Here is a 17731-nt window from a genome sequence, read left to right on the forward strand (position 1 = left end):
GCCTTATTCTGCCATCTTTCCATAATTTCTCTACACCATGACTTTAATCTCTCAGGAGAAATCTAAGAGTGCATCAAGTTCAAGTTTTAGGATTTTACTGGACAGAGTTGTTGAGTCATTCATAAAAACTAAATTGTGACTCCTTTACTTCCAAGGAAATATTATCCTCTCATACCAGAATGATTAGCTGTGGAGAGAGAGAACAAGAGATGCTTCAGCTCCACCTGAATGAAGGGAGGAGAAAAATGACATTTATCCCTTAAGTAGGAAGAAGTTGAGAATGAATACATTGACCAGGTTCAGTGGGAAGTAAACTCATTTAAAAAATTAGCAAGCTCTGTCTTGCAGATCACTCATTAATCAGATCAATGCGTCAGACAAGGCTATAATTGCTCACAATTGTATCTAATTTGGCATAGCAATATTTTCACATCTTCCATTTGAAATTGGGCCCAATGATATGTCCACTCCGGGCCTTCTTCAGAGTTGAAAATTTCCAAAGATCCTCCTATCTGGAATAGATTCTGCCTCCCATTACTCTTCAGTCCTTCCTTACATTTAACATCAGTCACCTTTCCCAGGTGGAACTATACCTAATTATGGGCCTGCTGAGTAAACAAATTTAGTGATTTTTAGGGTATTTCTCCAAATACCATTTCAAAATGGATGAGTTAATTCACAGCTCCACCAATAATACATTGTGTTCCTGACTCCAGGAACAGATTCTCCAGATTTTCTTCCCTTTTGTCATCTTTACCAATCTGATGAAATGAAAGCTCAGAGTTATTTTAATTTTCCTATTAGTGACTTTTTATATGACTATTAATAGCTTAGATTTCTTCCTTTGAGACCTGCTTTGTTCATGTTCTTTATTTATCCAATAATCAGATTCTTAAACAGAATAATTTTTGTTGTTATTTACATCAATTCCTTTTCTATCTTATTGACCCTACATTTTTTAGAGAACTTTGCTGCAAAGATTTTTTTTCCCTTGTAACTCTCTCTCCTTTTTCTACCTTAGAAATTTGATAGAATTCCACCTTTTTCTACATAAAGAAAATATTTTGTGACCTTGGGATTATTTTTTCTAATATGTCATAGAATTCACTTGTCAATCTATCTTGTTCTGACCGGGAAATGAGAGAGGGGAATGTTCAATTTTTTTTTCTGAAATGTTTTCTATTTCTTATTTCATTAATCTGGAGACTTCCACATGCATAGTATAACAGAAAAAGATATATATATATATGACACTATTAATCGCTGCTATATATAGCTTGCTTTTGATTGGGAAAATACAATAAATTGAACATATAATTATTAAAAATTATCCTGCTTATCTGGATTCCTTTTAGTCTTCTATTTTTGTGCATATTTTTAAAATGCTTCAATAATCTTTTGCTTTTCGTTCTTTTTTCTTTTCTTTTTTTGCAATCCTATCCCTAACCTCTTTGTCTCTCCTAATTCCATTTTCTACCTTGCTCAAAGATAAGAGGACATGGGTGTGAGTTGACCAAATTACTACTATCAAAAATAAAAAGGGTGAATGCATCACCAGTGAAGATGAAATTAAAGCAAATATTAGAAATTTCTTTGTCCAATTATATGCCAATAAAACTGACAATCTAAGCAAAATGGATAGATATTTACAAAAATATAGATTGCCCAGGTTAATAAAAAAAGGAAATATATTATTTAAATAACTCTATCTTTGAAAAAAAGTAATTGATTAAGTCATCAATGAACTCCTTAAGAAAAATTCCCCAGGACCAGATGGATTCACAAGTGAATTCTATCTAACTCTTAAGGAACAATAATCCCAATAATACATAAATTATTTGAAAAAACAAGTAAAAGAGCTCCACCAAATTCTTTTGTGATACAAGTATGGTTTTGATACTTAAACAAGGGACAGCAATGACAGAGAAAGAAAATTATAGATCAGTTTCCTTGATGAATATTGATGAAAAATTTTAAAATAAAATATTAGGAAGGAGATTAAAGCAATATATCATAAAGATAATATACTATGACCAGATGGGATTTATACCAAGAACTGAAGGACTGGTTCAATATTAGGAAAACTACCAGTTGACTACATGAATGACAATAAAAACAAAAATTATTTGATTATATCAATGGATGCAGAAAAAGCTTTCTGGAATTAATGGACTCTTTCTTAAAATGACAAATAGTATCAATCTAAAACCAAGAGCAAGCGTTATCTGTAATGGGGATAAACGTGAAGCCTTTTCAATAAGATCTTGCAATCATGACCATAATCACAACTATTATTCAATATTGTCTTAAAAATACTAGCTATAGCAGTAAGACAAATACATTTTGTCAGTACATTGAAGAAATAAAAATACTCAATGAAGAAACAAAACTATCACTCTTTGCCATGACATGATGATATGCTTAGAGAATTATAGGAAGTCAGTTAAAAAAACCAAACAGTTGAAGCACTGAATAAATTCAGCAAAGTAGCAGAATGTAAGATAAAACCATACAAAATGTCAGCATTGCTATATATTACCAATAAAAGCCAACAGGAAGAGATGGAAAAAGAAATTCTATTTAAAATAGCTACAGACAATATAAAGTTCTTGGGATATGCTTAGACAATCCCAGGGATTATAATAGTACAGTTACAAACACTTTTTACACGAATAAAAACAGATCTAAACAACTGGAGAAATAGTAATATATATATACATATATGCAATATAATAAAAATGACAATTCTACCTCAATTAATTTACTTATTTAGTGCATACCAATCAAATTACTAAAGAATTGTTTTATAGAACTAGATAAAATAGTAGCAAAATTAATCTGAAAGAAGAAAAGGCCAAAAATATCAAGACAATCAATGGGAAAAATGTTAAGAAATAAAACCTAGTAGTTCCAGATTTCAAACCGTATTACAAAGCCACAATCATCAAAACAATCTGATACTATTAGAAAAGCACTTTTTGTGATAGCAAAAAATTGGAAGCTCAGTAATTGGGATATAGCTAAACAAATTGTAGTACATGAATATGATGGAATAATACTGTGCTGTAAGAAATGGTAAATATGATAAAATAGAAAATCAAAGAAAATCTCCATGAATGCAAAATGAAGTAAGAAGAACTAAGAAAACAGTATACACAACAACTACAATATAAATAGAAAAAAAAAAAAAACCACATGCACACATACACAAAAAGTCAAAAGTGAATATTGCATTACAATTACAAACTACTCAAATTACTCAAATGAAGGGACTAGAGGACATTCCTACCCTACTCCTTTGCAGAGATGAGAGATCCACAAGTGATGCACTTTGCAGATATTTTCAGATTTTATTGATAAATTATATGGATATTTTCCTCTTTATTTTTTGTGTCTTTAAAAATACTATTTATTATGAAATAACTCTCTGGAGAGAGCATATTAAAAAGATATAATATGATATAATATAATGATGTAAAAAGATACCAATGAACAAAATGAACAAAAAAAAGATACAATGAACAAAAAATGAATTTTTTAAAAAAAATCATGCTCTTTTATCAATTTCATTACATTAACTGAGGTGGGGAAATGGAAAATCCTAGTTACATATGATGATATATCACATTCATCAATCACACTAGCTAATCCATTATCTATTGAATATTATTATTCAAATATCCTTTGGGCCCATCCTGTTGTCAGAGAACTTAACAAATACTCTCTAATTATTATCTTAATTATAGAACTTATGGTTTGAATTGTTATGACAGTCTAGGAAAATTACATATTTCTCAAAAGATCCTAGAATTAGGTAGAAGGGTCACAAATGGACAAAGGAAATTTTTAGTCCAAATGAAAATGAGATTATAGATCATGACATGTGAATGTACCTTTTCTAGAAGATTCTTTTTCAACTTTTCATATTTTGAAGTAGCTTCCAATTTAGGATCCAACAGAGGTTCATTTGCTCTTCGCTTCTTCCATAAATTGGTATGCAAATACCAGGCTCCATAGTTGAATTTTACCCACTCTGGTTTGTAAGGATTCTGTAGAAAAGAAAACAATTTCCAATACTATTTAGGATACTCTGATTTATTATTGCAGTGATGCAAAAAGTAAGTCCTTGGTTCCTTGATCAAATGCTGTTGATAAGATCAATATCATCATTGTGAGAATACTTAAATTCAGTTCCTGCCCTAATATTTTTGGGGAAATACTTTTCCATTGGTTTGCATTTATGTCATTAATGAAAATATTTCCTTAAGTAGATAATAGCTCTATGTTATTTTCAGAACAGTTTAAATTTTACATGTAAGCAAACCTATAATCATATTCGTTGCAAAAGATTCCACCGAGTACCTTAAAAAAAAGTCCATCCTGCTGTAAAACTTAAATCAAAGTAGCAACTAGAAATAATAAAAAGATGATAAATATCCTCCATGAGTCATTGTAGCCAACACTGAACTTACACAATATTAATAGACAAGTATTTACTCAGTCTGGTACTATAAATGTCAAATCTTGTGCCTTTATTTGGGAAAGAGAGGGAACAAGAAGACCTTGTGCCAACTCTGAAGCATTCAGAGAAAAAAATTTGCTTCCTTCTATGTCAAGGGCTCTTAATCTGAGTCTATGAATTAAAAAAAAAAAATTTATCTGTATTTTATTTTTTTTAACACACAATTGGTGTCCTTTGTAATCCTATATATTATATCTCTTGCACTCAAAAACACTATTCTGAGAAGAGATCCATAACTGCAAAAGGAATCTAGAACAAAAAAAAAATGAACACTATTATAATTCAACCAACTTTTACAAATAATGTTCTAGCTATAATAAAATTTTGCATTGATAGCTCTCTTCTGAATGTTGCCAAGTGGAGAAAAATATTTGTAGGAAATCAGGCAAGACATTCTCTCACTTTAAGAATATGGGTTGGAGTAGTTGCAAAAGTAAGCTCTTCTCTTGATCTTTTACAATATTATCAAAGGTCATCTGAAACCAACTTATTTTATTACTTGCAATGAAGAAACACTAGAAGGATACTCAGTTCAAAGAGGATATCCCTTCTATTTGCTCTTATTTTAAATAGTTCTGGAAATTCTATTTATAAGTAAAGCAAGAGAAATTAAAGATATAAACATAGACAAAGAGACAAAACTATCCCTATTTCCCCATAACATGACCCCCATTGAATCAACAATGGAATTAGAGATAATTAATAGCTTTAGTAAAATAGTGATATACAAAATAGATTTTTAAAATTCATCAGCATTTTTTCATAAAGAGCAGAAAACTAAAAGGCAATATAATAAAAAGAGAAAGTCCATGCATAATACAGAGTAGCAATTATTTGGGGGAGAGGGGGATGAGTCAGACTACATGGTTGCTGAAGTATATTCCAACACTAAAATTCTGTCATTTTGTGAAAATATCTAGGAATTTAATTATAAAAATAACATTCCTGTATTGTTCAGTTCCAAATATATACATGTATATATATGTATGTATGTATGTATGTATGTATATATGTGAAAGTTCTATCTGGTGTTAATGAATACATATGTATATATGCGTATCTATGTATATGTATGTATATATATTCTAAAATGATTTTTTGTTTTTTAAAAATGCTGTAGGCCTTATAGTTTTATACAAATAATTACCAAACACTCTTTGCAAAAATAAAGAAAAATAAGTAATTAGAAAGATATGCTGTGTTCATTGTTGAGTCATGTCAATATAATAAGAATTATGCTACCTAAATTAATTTATAAGTTTAAAGTCATACCAATTAATTTACCAAGAGCATACTTTCCAGACCCAGAGAAAAGAATTTCACAATTTATTTGGAGAAACAAAAGGTATTTCATGAGAAATAATGGGAAACAACAACAACAACCAAAAAAAAAACCATGTAGGAATAAAGGGAACATAACATTACCAAAACTCAAATTTTATTTCTTTTCTGGTCTGTATTTCTGAATTTTTTTCTTGCCATTTCCCAGAAATGTCTTCATCCTGAAAGGTCATTCCAGTCTTGGAATTCATACATTGGAAATAGCCTTTCATCCTGTAACCTCTTTGATTGGATATCTCTTCTCAGAAGGGAGGACATCCAGGACAGTCATTTCTAATTCTTCAAGTTGCCCTTTGAATTTTTTCTACCAAACCCTCTCACCCCTTCACCATATATCTTTGCCCACTTCCTTTTCAGTTTTCTTATGTATTGTTCCCATCATTGGAAAGTAAGCTCTATGAAGGCAGGGATTGTCTTTCTCTTTTCTTGTATTTTTGTTCCCTAGTATTAACACAAAGTGTTTTAAGTGCTTGCTAACTGACAGATGCTACAAAGTAGTAATCATCAAAACTATTGGTTCTAAAAAAAAAAAGCCTCCAGAAAAGTAGAACATTGGAATACATATACTATACAAGCAAGACAAATCAAACACATTTATTGTTAGATATATGACCTTAGTCACAAAGTCTATTGGCGTATAATCTCTGTCTGTGGGTGAAGATCAGACCTCTGCACCTGTGTGAGAGATGGGGCAGAACTGGCAAAAGCAGGAGAGAGAAGAGTTCCAGGCTATTTGAGTCTCTCTGACTATTTGAGAGTCTTTGGGTTCCTTTGAGTTCTAGCTTCAGGAGTGAAGATGGAAGATGTTAATCCCATTTCAGATTGCTAAAAAGAAAATAAAGACTGAGAAGAAGGCAAAATGAGAGGAGCTGGAAGTCCCCAGCCTGCCACCTGAGAAACATCAGAAAATTTCCCCTTGCTCCAATGGGAGAGTTTCTTCGCTCTGTACTATCTGGTATATACCATTCTATGTATGCTGATTTCTGTTTTGCTATTGGATAAATGTATATTTTTACCAGTTGTTATTGTGTGTATGTTTTTAATTTCTAGAGTATTATTTTCTCTTCGACAATCTGAGGTGGATTTGAAATAGTATTTGAAGGAAAGGAAGTAAAGTCTAGGGTATTAAACTTGGAGCCTCATTTCCCCATCAAAAGATTACCTTGAACCTGAAAATAATACCTGCTAGAATAATAATATTTAAGTAGTAGATATAATTCTAACTTGGTATCCCCCTCTTTTTAAGGAGAGAAGAGTGGTCAAGTTTTAAGCCCAACGTTTGCTTTCCCTCAACAGGAAATTAAGATATTCCTTGGAGAAGACAGATGGGGTGAAGAAGCTACAGATGTCTATTCTGTCTCCCTTTGAGCCACACGATAACATCCCATGCTCCATTTAGGGAATAGTCCTTAAGAACATAAGGGCTCTTTCTATAGGAATATAACTTCTGATCTCTTATTTTGCAAGAAACTGTTTTTTTTTTAATTTCTAGAGTATTATTTTCTCTTCGACAATCTGAGGTGGGTTTGGTATTATACATCTTCTACTTTGAAACTGGAAGCCAGAAAAGCATCAGACCTGAAGAAATTGAAAAATCTCCAAAAACTTGAAGACATTTTGCCTAGAACTTTTCTCTTTCCACTCTGACCAGCTCTAACCCACCTCTCATGCAGGTGCAGGATATTGATATCTACCAATGAAAAGACAATACCGTACCAAAGGGTTTTGAGGTTTGGGACATGGCTTAAACCAAGAACAAAAACTTCTGGGAAAACTGCAAAGAAGTCTGATATAAATTATATAGATACCACCATCTTACACTATATATACCATAATAAATTCCAAATGGACAAATGGCTTAAAAGTAAAACGTTCCATCATTTTAAAAAATTAGAAAAAACCAGGAATTAATTCTCATACCTATAACTGCCTATAACCAAGAGGAGACTCTTAAGCAAGCAAGGGATAGGATAGATCAAAAAAGATAAACAATTTTAATTTATAAAATTTAAAAGCTTTTGAAAAAACAAAGTTAGTACACGAATCAGAAAAGAACCTATTTTGGAGGGAAGGAATCTTTGCATCAAATATTACTGATAAAAGTATATAATCACATATATTTATGGTCACACATAAAAGTACATGAAAATATGTGAAAAATATAAAGGAAATTGATACATATAGGAGCAAAAGTAATTCCCAATTAGATGTGTTCATAGGATATGAAGTCTTCAAAAGATCTGCAAATTCTAAACATCATAAGAAAAGATGCTCTGAATTATTTATAAGAGAAATGCACAGTAAAACAACTTGTACTCAGAAGATTGACAAAAATAAAAAAGGAGAAAATCAATACTAGAGGTTGTATAGGACTCATTATTTCTGGAGCTGTGATTAGGCTTAACTATTCTGGAAAACAATTTGAAATTACGGAATAAAAGTCATTAAAATATTCATGCCTTTTGTCCACACCCACTATTTAATACAAAAAGCTACAGCTAACAAAGATACCATATGAATCAAAGTAACCCCAGCAGCACATTTTGTAATAGTAAAAAAGTGGAAATAAAATTTATGCCTATTGATAGAATAACAGCTAAGAAAAGAAATGTGGGATATAAAAGTATAATCAGAAAAGAAAAATATGAGAAATGTAGGAATGAAAAGATAATTTGAAGAACAACAACAAAAAAAGGATAAAAGTAGAAAGTTCCTGGGGGATGGAGGGTAAAAGAATGCACCTTTGGGGAATTAAGCCATTTAGTTTTGCAGTTCCTTCCTTAGTTAAGTAATTTTAATTGGTGAGTACAAACTTACCTAACTTGTTGTAACAGTGCACCCCATGCAATCATCAAATAAGGTATCTTGCAATCTGCCCTGCAATCCTGTGCCTCCCCGCCCTTGCTTTCCATCTCTTGCTATGGAAATAGTCGTCAAATAAAAACTATCATTGGGACCAGAAAAGGCATGACAGGAGATTACTTTTTGGTTTCACTTACATGGATTAAGTGAGGGAAGGCTGAGCAAGGTCACCTGCCTCACTTCCCCCTCCAGACCATCTGGGTCCAGTGACCAGATATAGATCAGAACGACTAGAGACAGCTAGGAATGCAATGGGAGATGTTGGCCCTTTTAAGCTAAAGTCATCAACAGGTCTCAGTTTGACTGAGGCTGTATCTATTCAGTGATTAAAAAACAAGAATTAAAATATAAAGAGTAGACAGCTGTTCAAAGCTCAAGAAATTGCCAGGTCTGCTTTCCTCGGCTACTTGCATTTTTTTCTTCTGAAAGTTTCAGAATGGGATCTTACCTTTGTTCTCTTTGTTTTCCTTTCATGGTCAATCTCCTCCAAAGAATATCGCATTTCTTGCAGCCTTGTTAGCCCCACACCCTTCTTTAGGTCCAGTGGCACCTGATTCATTTCCATCAGATGGAGGACGTTGTAGGTTTTTGGACATTCGTAACTAGTTTCAAACAGTTTCATGACTGTTGCCACGTCCATTTTGTCATTCTCCCCCTAGTACATCAACATCATACAGTAAGCATTACTGTTAAACAATTGAAAAGCAAACAATTTCTTACTTTTTTTTCTACAGTATTCTGGGATATTTTGGAGAGAACAAGGAATTTATTGAGAGAAAAGTTTCAACTACTGGACAAGTAGTTATTAAGCATCTGCTATGAGGTGGATAGCTAGATGAGCAACAGATAGGTAGTGTTGACCTTGGAGTAAGAAAAAACTGAGTTCCAATCGTTCCTCTGATATTTATTAGCTGTATGATTGAGCAACTCACATAACTTCTGCCTGCTTCAGTTTCCTCCTTTCTTTTATGGGGGTAATAATAGCATCTACCTCCCAGGCTTGTTGTGAGGACCAAATGAGATATGTAAAGGGCTTTGCAATTCTTAAAGTGCTAAGTATTTGTGACAAAAGAATTCCTGCCCTCAAAGAGCTTATAATCTACCTACATAACATATAGCTATATGTACAATACAAACTAATGGCCTAGGAATAGGGATGGAGAATGAACCACTACTAGTCAGGAAGTTCAAGAAAATCTTCATATTTCATCTAAACTGAGCCTTGAAGGAAGACAAGAAAAGAGAAGTGGGTACATTCCAGGCAGGGAAACATAGTGTAAGGCCATGGGAGACAGATGGAGTGTTGTATAAGAGAAATTGAAGGTAGGTCATTTTGCTTGATCCAGGAGTGTCCAGAGGGAAATAGTCTTAGAAAATCACTTTAAAACCTTAAATACTAAATATAAGACTTTAAATACCAAACTGAGGAATCGGTATTTGATCCTAGATATAATAGGGAATCACTGAAGTTTATTGAGCAGGAACATCTGGATTGCTACTTGTCAGTTCTTTAAATACCGTTTTGATGAGGTGAAAGAAACATAGTAACCTGGTTTTGGAGACCATAATGTATCTGAGGAAGTTTTCTGTTTTAATAAAAAATCCTTACTCTCTTTTTATAGAAAAGAAATTCTTAGCAGTGCTGGAAAATTATTCTAACATACCAAGGGCCAGTTCTTTTTTTTTTTTTTCCAAGGGCCAGTTCTTGAAGAGAAAACAAGAACTGGACTTGTGTACCAATAGCTTCTCTGCAACTTTTAATCTTAGAAAATTGGATCAGTGAGAGGTCAAATGATTTGCCAAGGGTCTGTGTCATTGCCAGTCTGTGTCAATGGGGCAGTAATCCCTGGTGCCTCTATCTGTCTATAATTCAGTGACTGATTCAATGAATAAGATGCTGCATTTCTGAAACATAAGGCTGATGAGACAACCTTATCCAGAAGTCAGCGACCAATGTCCCTGGCATCAGCTTTACCATCTTGGCTGCCCTTCTTTGGATGCATTCTTTCCTAAATTATGGCATAGAGATCTGAGAAAAATATTCTTAATATGGTTTGACCTGGGCAGAATAAAACAGAAATGTCACCTCTCCATTCCTGGACAGCACATTCTCTTTCTGCATTCTGATTCCACTAATTTTCATATTGTTGCCTCACATTGAGCTTCTAGAAAATTAAAATATCCCTGTTGGACAAACTACTATGCATCCATTGTTCTCTATAAGATAATGATCTGAAATCCCAGCGTAAGACTTTATATTCATTCCTATTAAAATCCCAACTTTTTGGCTCCTATCATTAAGGGTTCTGGCTCTCTCTTCTACTTTTGTGTCATCTGCAAATTTGATGACTATGCCATCTATATCTTTATCTAAGTCACCATTAAAAATGTTAAGTAGCATTGCACCAAACATATATCCTTGAAGTACATCACTGGAGATCTTCTTCCAAACTAATATGGAACTATTCTTTGAGAACTTGCATCCAACTAATTTGATTCTACCTAATCATGCTGTTGTCTAATTCATATCTCTCCATTTTTCTTCTCCCAAAAGAACAGCATGAGAAATTTTGTTAAATGAGACTCACAATTTAAGTATATCAATAGCATTCTACCTCATTCATCAGTCTAGTAAGTTTGTTAAAATAGGAAATGAGAATAACATACTATTCTGTATAGATCTGTGGGAGAGGAGGGGCTACCTGGAGGGGTGAGGTGCTTGAGAGTCTAGCAACTTAGTGCCATCCTCTTGAACGATTAGTGTTACAGTTCTGAACAAAGAAGTGGTATCTCTTGAGGAAGTTGAGCTTCCCATAGGGATAGATTGCTGTGGAGACAGCAATGATCTAACCCTTTCTTCCATACAGGTTTGACTGGTTTTTCTCTGAAAGAGTACAAATCTATACCCAGGATCTGATTAGTCTAGGGGACTGTTACTTGGCTTCCTGGTCATGTAAGGGCATAAAAGGCCCTTTGGGAACTTTGGGAGTCAGGTCTCTTCAGACTTGGCAGGTATTCCCAAACTTTAAGCATTCCCACACCCTACCCAGCTGAACCACATATTTCCATACAGAGGCAAGGGAGACAGTGTCTCTCCAAGCTAAGAGTTAAATCCCCTTGAATAGTCTTTCTATGGTATAGTTAAGTACACTCCCTTTTGTTAACAGTTCAGTAGCTTATGGATGACTTATTTTCTTCCCACATTTAACCTGGACGAACAGGTTACAGGCCTGAGTTAGGTCAAACTTCTGATTACTGCTCAGATCATTAGCAAGAATAAATGCTTTGCTTTCCATGTACATGTGTGCATTTCTCTTTCATCTTTCTCTTTCCCTTCCTCCTTTCCTTCCTCTACCTCTCCCTCTTTCTATTTGTCTCTCTGTGTCTCTGTCTCTCACCATCCTTCTCTCTTCTGTTTCTTTTTTCCTCTTTTCTCTCTCTGTCTCTCTATCTCTCTGTGTCTTTCTATCTCTGTCTCTCACTCTCCTTCTTTTTCCTTACTTTTCTCTTTCCTCTGGTCTCTTTCTTTCTCTTTTCTCTCTCTCTCTTTCTCTCTCTCTGACAGTATTTCTATTGTTTACAGACTTAAACATAAAGTTCTTGTGCTTTAAAAAAACTATCAGATTAAATAAAGTCTATTCTTTATTCAATATTTTGTTAGTTTGGGACCTTTCCTTTTTTGTCGAGACTAAAACATGAATCAGATTTGATGTTTGTAGAAGAAATTCTGAGTGAAAGAGATAATGATTGAGAAGTCTTCAAACATGAACCTTAGTGTTGTAAACTCAGAGCTTCAGTTCTGGCCAATGAGTTACAACAGTTATTTTTATAGGGCCCATATGTGCAAAAATGTTAGGAGCAACACTTTTTGTAGAGGCAAAGAACTGAAAAGAGTGGATGCTCATCAGTTGAGGAATGGCTGAATAAGTTATGGTATATGAATGTAATAGAATATTATTTTATAAGAAACAATGAGCAGGCTGATTTCAGAAAACCCTGAAAAGATCTACATGAACTCATGCTGAGTGAAATGAACAGAACCAGAAGAACACTGTAATAGCAAGATTATGTAATAATCAGCTGTGATGGACTTAGCTCTTCTCAACATTTGTGTAATTCAAGACAATTCAGATAGACGTGGAATGGAATGTCACCCACATCCATAGAGAGAAGTATGAAAACTGAATGTGAATTGAAGAATAGTATTTTCAGCTTTTTGTTTGTCTGTTTTTTTCTTTTTCATTTTTTTTCCTCTTGGTCTAATTTTTCTCCCACAACATGATAAATATAGAAATATTTAACCTATATCAGATTGCTTGCTGTCTTGGAGAGGGGGGAGAAAAAGAAGGGAAAGAGAAAAAATTAGAACACAGTTTTGTAAAAAAAAATGAATGTTGGAATACTATCTTTACAGATATTTGAAAAAATAAAGTACTATTAAAAGAATTATTTTCATATACCTATCCACATTTATTTTGAACATGGTTGATGAGGTGTCCTTTAATTGTAATTTAAATGACAAGAAAGCCCTCAAAATGTAAGTGAAAGAACACTCGACTTAGTCTAAAAAAAGACTTGCAATAATATCCCAGGTCCATCACTTAAAATTTGTGAAATCCTGGTCAAATTCTTTTATCTGATCTTCAGTTTCCTCATTTCTAATATGGAGGCACAGTGGCTAGAACACCAGGCCTATCTCCGAATGGAGTCCTCAGGCCAAACTCAGAAAGATCTGAGTTTGAATTTCACCTTAAAAACTATCTGTCTGACACTATCTGATCAAAGTCACTTAACTTCTCTGTTTCCTCACTGTAAAATGATAATAGTACCTACCTCTGAGAGCTATTGTAAAGATAAAATGAGATAATACATGAAAAATTTTATGTAAAACATTATAAAAATACTAATTATTATTATTATATTTGCACTACTTATCTCACTGAGTTGCTCTGAAGACAGTGTTTTATAATTCTCAAAGAAATATAGAAATACAAATTCTGAATTAGTTGAATTGTTGTTATGAGAAAATTTATTTGGTAGTTGGAAAGGAGTTATATTCTAAATCTAGTTATTTCCCTTAGATTTTGTCCCCAAAGTGACAAATTCAATTTCTAAGTTGACTCTAATGAAGGAAGTTCTAGGGTAGTTGCCAACTTACAAAAGCTGAAACCCAGTCACAGAATTCTTTAGCAGTCCGTCGTATATGGTCTTCCAGTACTGGGAAGTAGCTGAATTCTTCTTCTTCTGCCTTTTCTTCCCCACGAAAGAACCTGTATGGGTTCTTCACTGGTGGTGGCTTAGGACTAAATAAGAGATGAAAAAACAAAAACCCAGAGCAAATGAGTCACAGAAAAGCCTTGGTGATGACAGAGGAAGGTCTGAAGTATAGCATTTCTCTCAAACTCTCCAAGGAAATCTTTCAATCACATTATTATTGCTAACAACAGATTCAGTAGAAGTTAAGATAATATGCATTCTCAAATACAAGGGTTCTGAATTTTCTTTGGGACACTCTGGTAAGAAGTATTACAACAACAACAATAGTAAGTATAACAACAACAATAATAAAATAATTATATATAATAATATTGGTATCATTGAGTCATTTCAGTTGTGCCAATTCTTCTGATCCCATTTGGGGTTTTCTTTGCTGAGTTGCTAGAGTGGTTTGCCATTTCCTTCTCCAACTCATTTTGCAGATGAGGAAACTGAGGCAAAGAGGGTTAAGTGACTTAACCAGAGTCATGCAGGTAGCAAGTATCTGAGGCTGGATTTGAACCCCAAAGGAGGAGTTCTTCTAATTCCAGCACCAGTATTCTAACCACTATACCCCATATAATAAATAAATTATTATATTTTATGTATCATGATAAGTAATATTATATACCATATTATATAACATGTTATATTGCATAATATAGCTTGTATAATAATAATGTATGTTTTTATATACAATATGATGCATGCTAACATATAAATTATGTTAAACATATAATTTTATACACATATAAGAAAAATTCATTCTTAAAACTAGAAGTTCTTAACCTTTCTTTAGGTAGCCCTTTAGCACTCTGGTGAAAAGTATAACAATAATAAATGTTATATACATAGTAATCTGCTATTTTATATATAATGCATATATAATCACATAACAATATATCATGCTATACATTATACACAATAACATGATATGTGTCATAATACATAATACTACACAAAATAATAGATAACTATATATATATGTATTCATATAATTTTACACATATACAATAATGTGTTTTTAAGACCAGGAATTCTTAAATCTTTTATGTGTCATAGACTCCTCAGAATGATGTTTTTAAATACAGAAAAAAAAATAACATAGGGTTATATAGGAAAACAATTATTCAAATACCAATATATTGAAAAAACACAAGTTCAAAAACTCATAGGAAAAATCCCTCTGCTTTAAATCAACAAATGATGGTTCATGATTGAAGCCAAAAGTGGAGAAATATCCCAGTAATGCTAATCTCCAAAACACTCATTATGAATGTTAAATGTTATTATTAGAAGATTTTGTTTATTTATCCAACCACACGAATAAGTTTAACTGTATGTGGTACTAATGGAAAGGACAAAGTTGGGCATGATGGAATTAGGAGGTCACTGTAATCATAGACCTTTGAAATATGGAAGTACAGCTCCAACCCACCATATTGACTGAACTGTTTACTTCTCCATCACCTCTTTGGGAGTCCTTTCCATTTTTCTCAATTACTCAGCTATAAGAGAAGTGACCACTCAATTGACGGAAAGAGTGCTTTCTCCCTTTCATTAGAAAGGGATTTTATTTGGAAGCATTTCCCTGCTTCTAATGTTCTAATCCTTACTACATGGCCCCCTCATTAAGTACAACTTGGAAATGAACCAACAAAATGTCTCACCATGGATCAAAGTGTCTCTGAGGATACCCAGAACAATACTCACCCTTCCAATGGCAAACACTCACGCACTTTCAGCATGCCAGTCCAGGGTTTTCTATCTAGCTCTCTGCCATCATGACAGTAAGCCCATTCATCCTCCAAGCACTTCTTTGGATCAAGGATTTTCAGAACCTGGGCAAGGAGCTACAAAGACAAAAGTATAAACCTTCAATAAGATGAGAAGAAAAGATGGGATAAAATGAGATCTACTTTTTGAAACAAAATATCCCTTCTACCTTGTGTTTACTACACCTTGTTGGTCAGTGCCAATTACAAAATTAAATATGGAGACGATACAAGTTGGTTAAACCAAATCCATTTTCATTCCCATTATTAATGTCTTGTGGATATTGTTTTCTTGCCTCTGTTTATTTCACTCTTCATCATGTAGATATTTCCATCCTTCGCTGTATTTATCACATGCATCATTTCTCATAGCACAGTATTATTCTATTACATTCTTGTACCCCCAAAGGATAGCTATCTATGTTGCTTTCACTTCTTTGTTACCATAAAAATGTTGTAAATCTTTTCATATATTTGGTATTGAAAACTTTGTTTTTGTCAATAGTTTCCATATGATATATGCCTACCAGGAGACTCTGTGGTTCAATGAATATGGACATTTTTCTTTTTTCGTTTACATAATTCCAAGTTGTTTTCTAGAATGCTTGTACCACTTCACAATTTCAATAACATTGAATTAGTGTTCCTGTTTCTTCACAACCAAACCAACACTTACCACTATCTCTTCATCATCTTTGCCAGTTTGGTAAGTTAAAAGTAAAACCTTAATATCATTTTGATTTGTGGCTTTCTTATTATTAGTGATTTGGAATGTTTTTCATAGGGTTATTATTTATTTTCAAATTTGTTTATGATACAATCTTTAATATTCCTATAAAATATCCATTTTGATTTTGTTATAGAATATCATATAAAATGATGATCTGAGTCTAATTTCTTCCAAACAACCTTCCAATTTTCCTAGAAATTCTCATCAAAGAATAAAATTACTGGCTAATTAATGTTTTGGTGACCATATTTCTAGTAAGTTGGAAGCAACATTGAAGGGTAATTGACCATCTGTTGGTGCATGTGGAGAAAAGCAACTTTGGCCATATTATGTGTAGGTATCAGTGGTGTGGAGCAATTTAGTAAACAAATCCTTGAAGTCAATTTTAGGTTTTTGTCTCTTTAGAACACATGATCTCTATACAAGTAAAAGTCATTGATCTAAAATATGCAGAGATAATTTATAGGTCTCGCAAAAGAATGACAAACCTGAAAACCAAAACACTAGAAATAAGACAGGAAAATTCCCTAGAATTTCTGCAGAAAATAAAGTACTCTTCAAAAGAATCCATAGATCACCTTTGGGGACCAAAAAAAAATCCAAACCTTCTACATTAAAGTCCCAGATATAGAGTTCTTAAATTTTAATAATCCTAATGACAAAGAACTGCTTCTGTGGATAGCCAGGAAAAAAATTTCAAATGAAAAGGAAAGAAAATTCAAATAGCATTAGATTATTCTGCATCTACTAGAAACCACAGGAAGTATGGAATAATTCAAAAAAGAAAATCAAAGAAGCTCAAGATGCAACCTCAAATGACATATCCTGCAATTCTGAACCTAGTCATCAATGAAACAAAAATCCTTCAATAAGAGAGGCAGTTGACACATTCCTGAAATAGTCCCCTAAAACAAAAAACAAAAATGAGCAGATGATTTAGTTTACAAATACTCTAAACCATAGAAACACAAGAAAAATAAATTGAGCTATCAAGATAAAATAAGTAATGAAATAAATTGTCCATCTCTACTGATTATTTTTTAAACCAAAAGAGAAAGACTAAATTATGGATTTAAAAATAACAAGAGAGAGATCATTAAAGTAAAAAAAATTAGGTTTACAAAGCTTATTAAAGCAGAATTTTTAAAATTAGAAGAAGACAACTAGCAGAAAAAGGTTTGAAAAATGATTTTTATCAGACCCTATATCCCATAATTCCTTCAACTGGTAAATCAATGTGTTTTA

General features: G+C 32.9%; 1 protein-coding gene across 1 annotated transcript in view; it reads right to left on the bottom strand.

Moving 5' to 3' along the window:
* The window catches only part of FAM47E (family with sequence similarity 47 member E), a 46046-nt gene that overhangs the window by 16906 nt on the left and 11409 nt on the right, over positions 1-17731 (bottom strand). Inside the window, exons 3-6 of the mRNA XM_051964394.1 lie at positions 15695-15834; positions 13884-14028; positions 9174-9380; positions 3894-4049 (exon numbers count right to left, since the gene is read on the bottom strand). Of these exons, the coding sequence (XP_051820354.1) occupies positions 3894-4049; positions 9174-9380; positions 13884-14028; positions 15695-15834 (648 nt within the window). The remainder of the gene's footprint in view (positions 1-3893; positions 4050-9173; positions 9381-13883; positions 14029-15694; positions 15835-17731) is intronic.

The sequence above is a fragment of the Antechinus flavipes genome, chromosome 6 (assembly GCF_016432865.1).
Source record: "Antechinus flavipes isolate AdamAnt ecotype Samford, QLD, Australia chromosome 6, AdamAnt_v2, whole genome shotgun sequence".
NCBI classification, from domain to species: domain Eukaryota; kingdom Metazoa; phylum Chordata; class Mammalia; order Dasyuromorphia; family Dasyuridae; genus Antechinus; species Antechinus flavipes.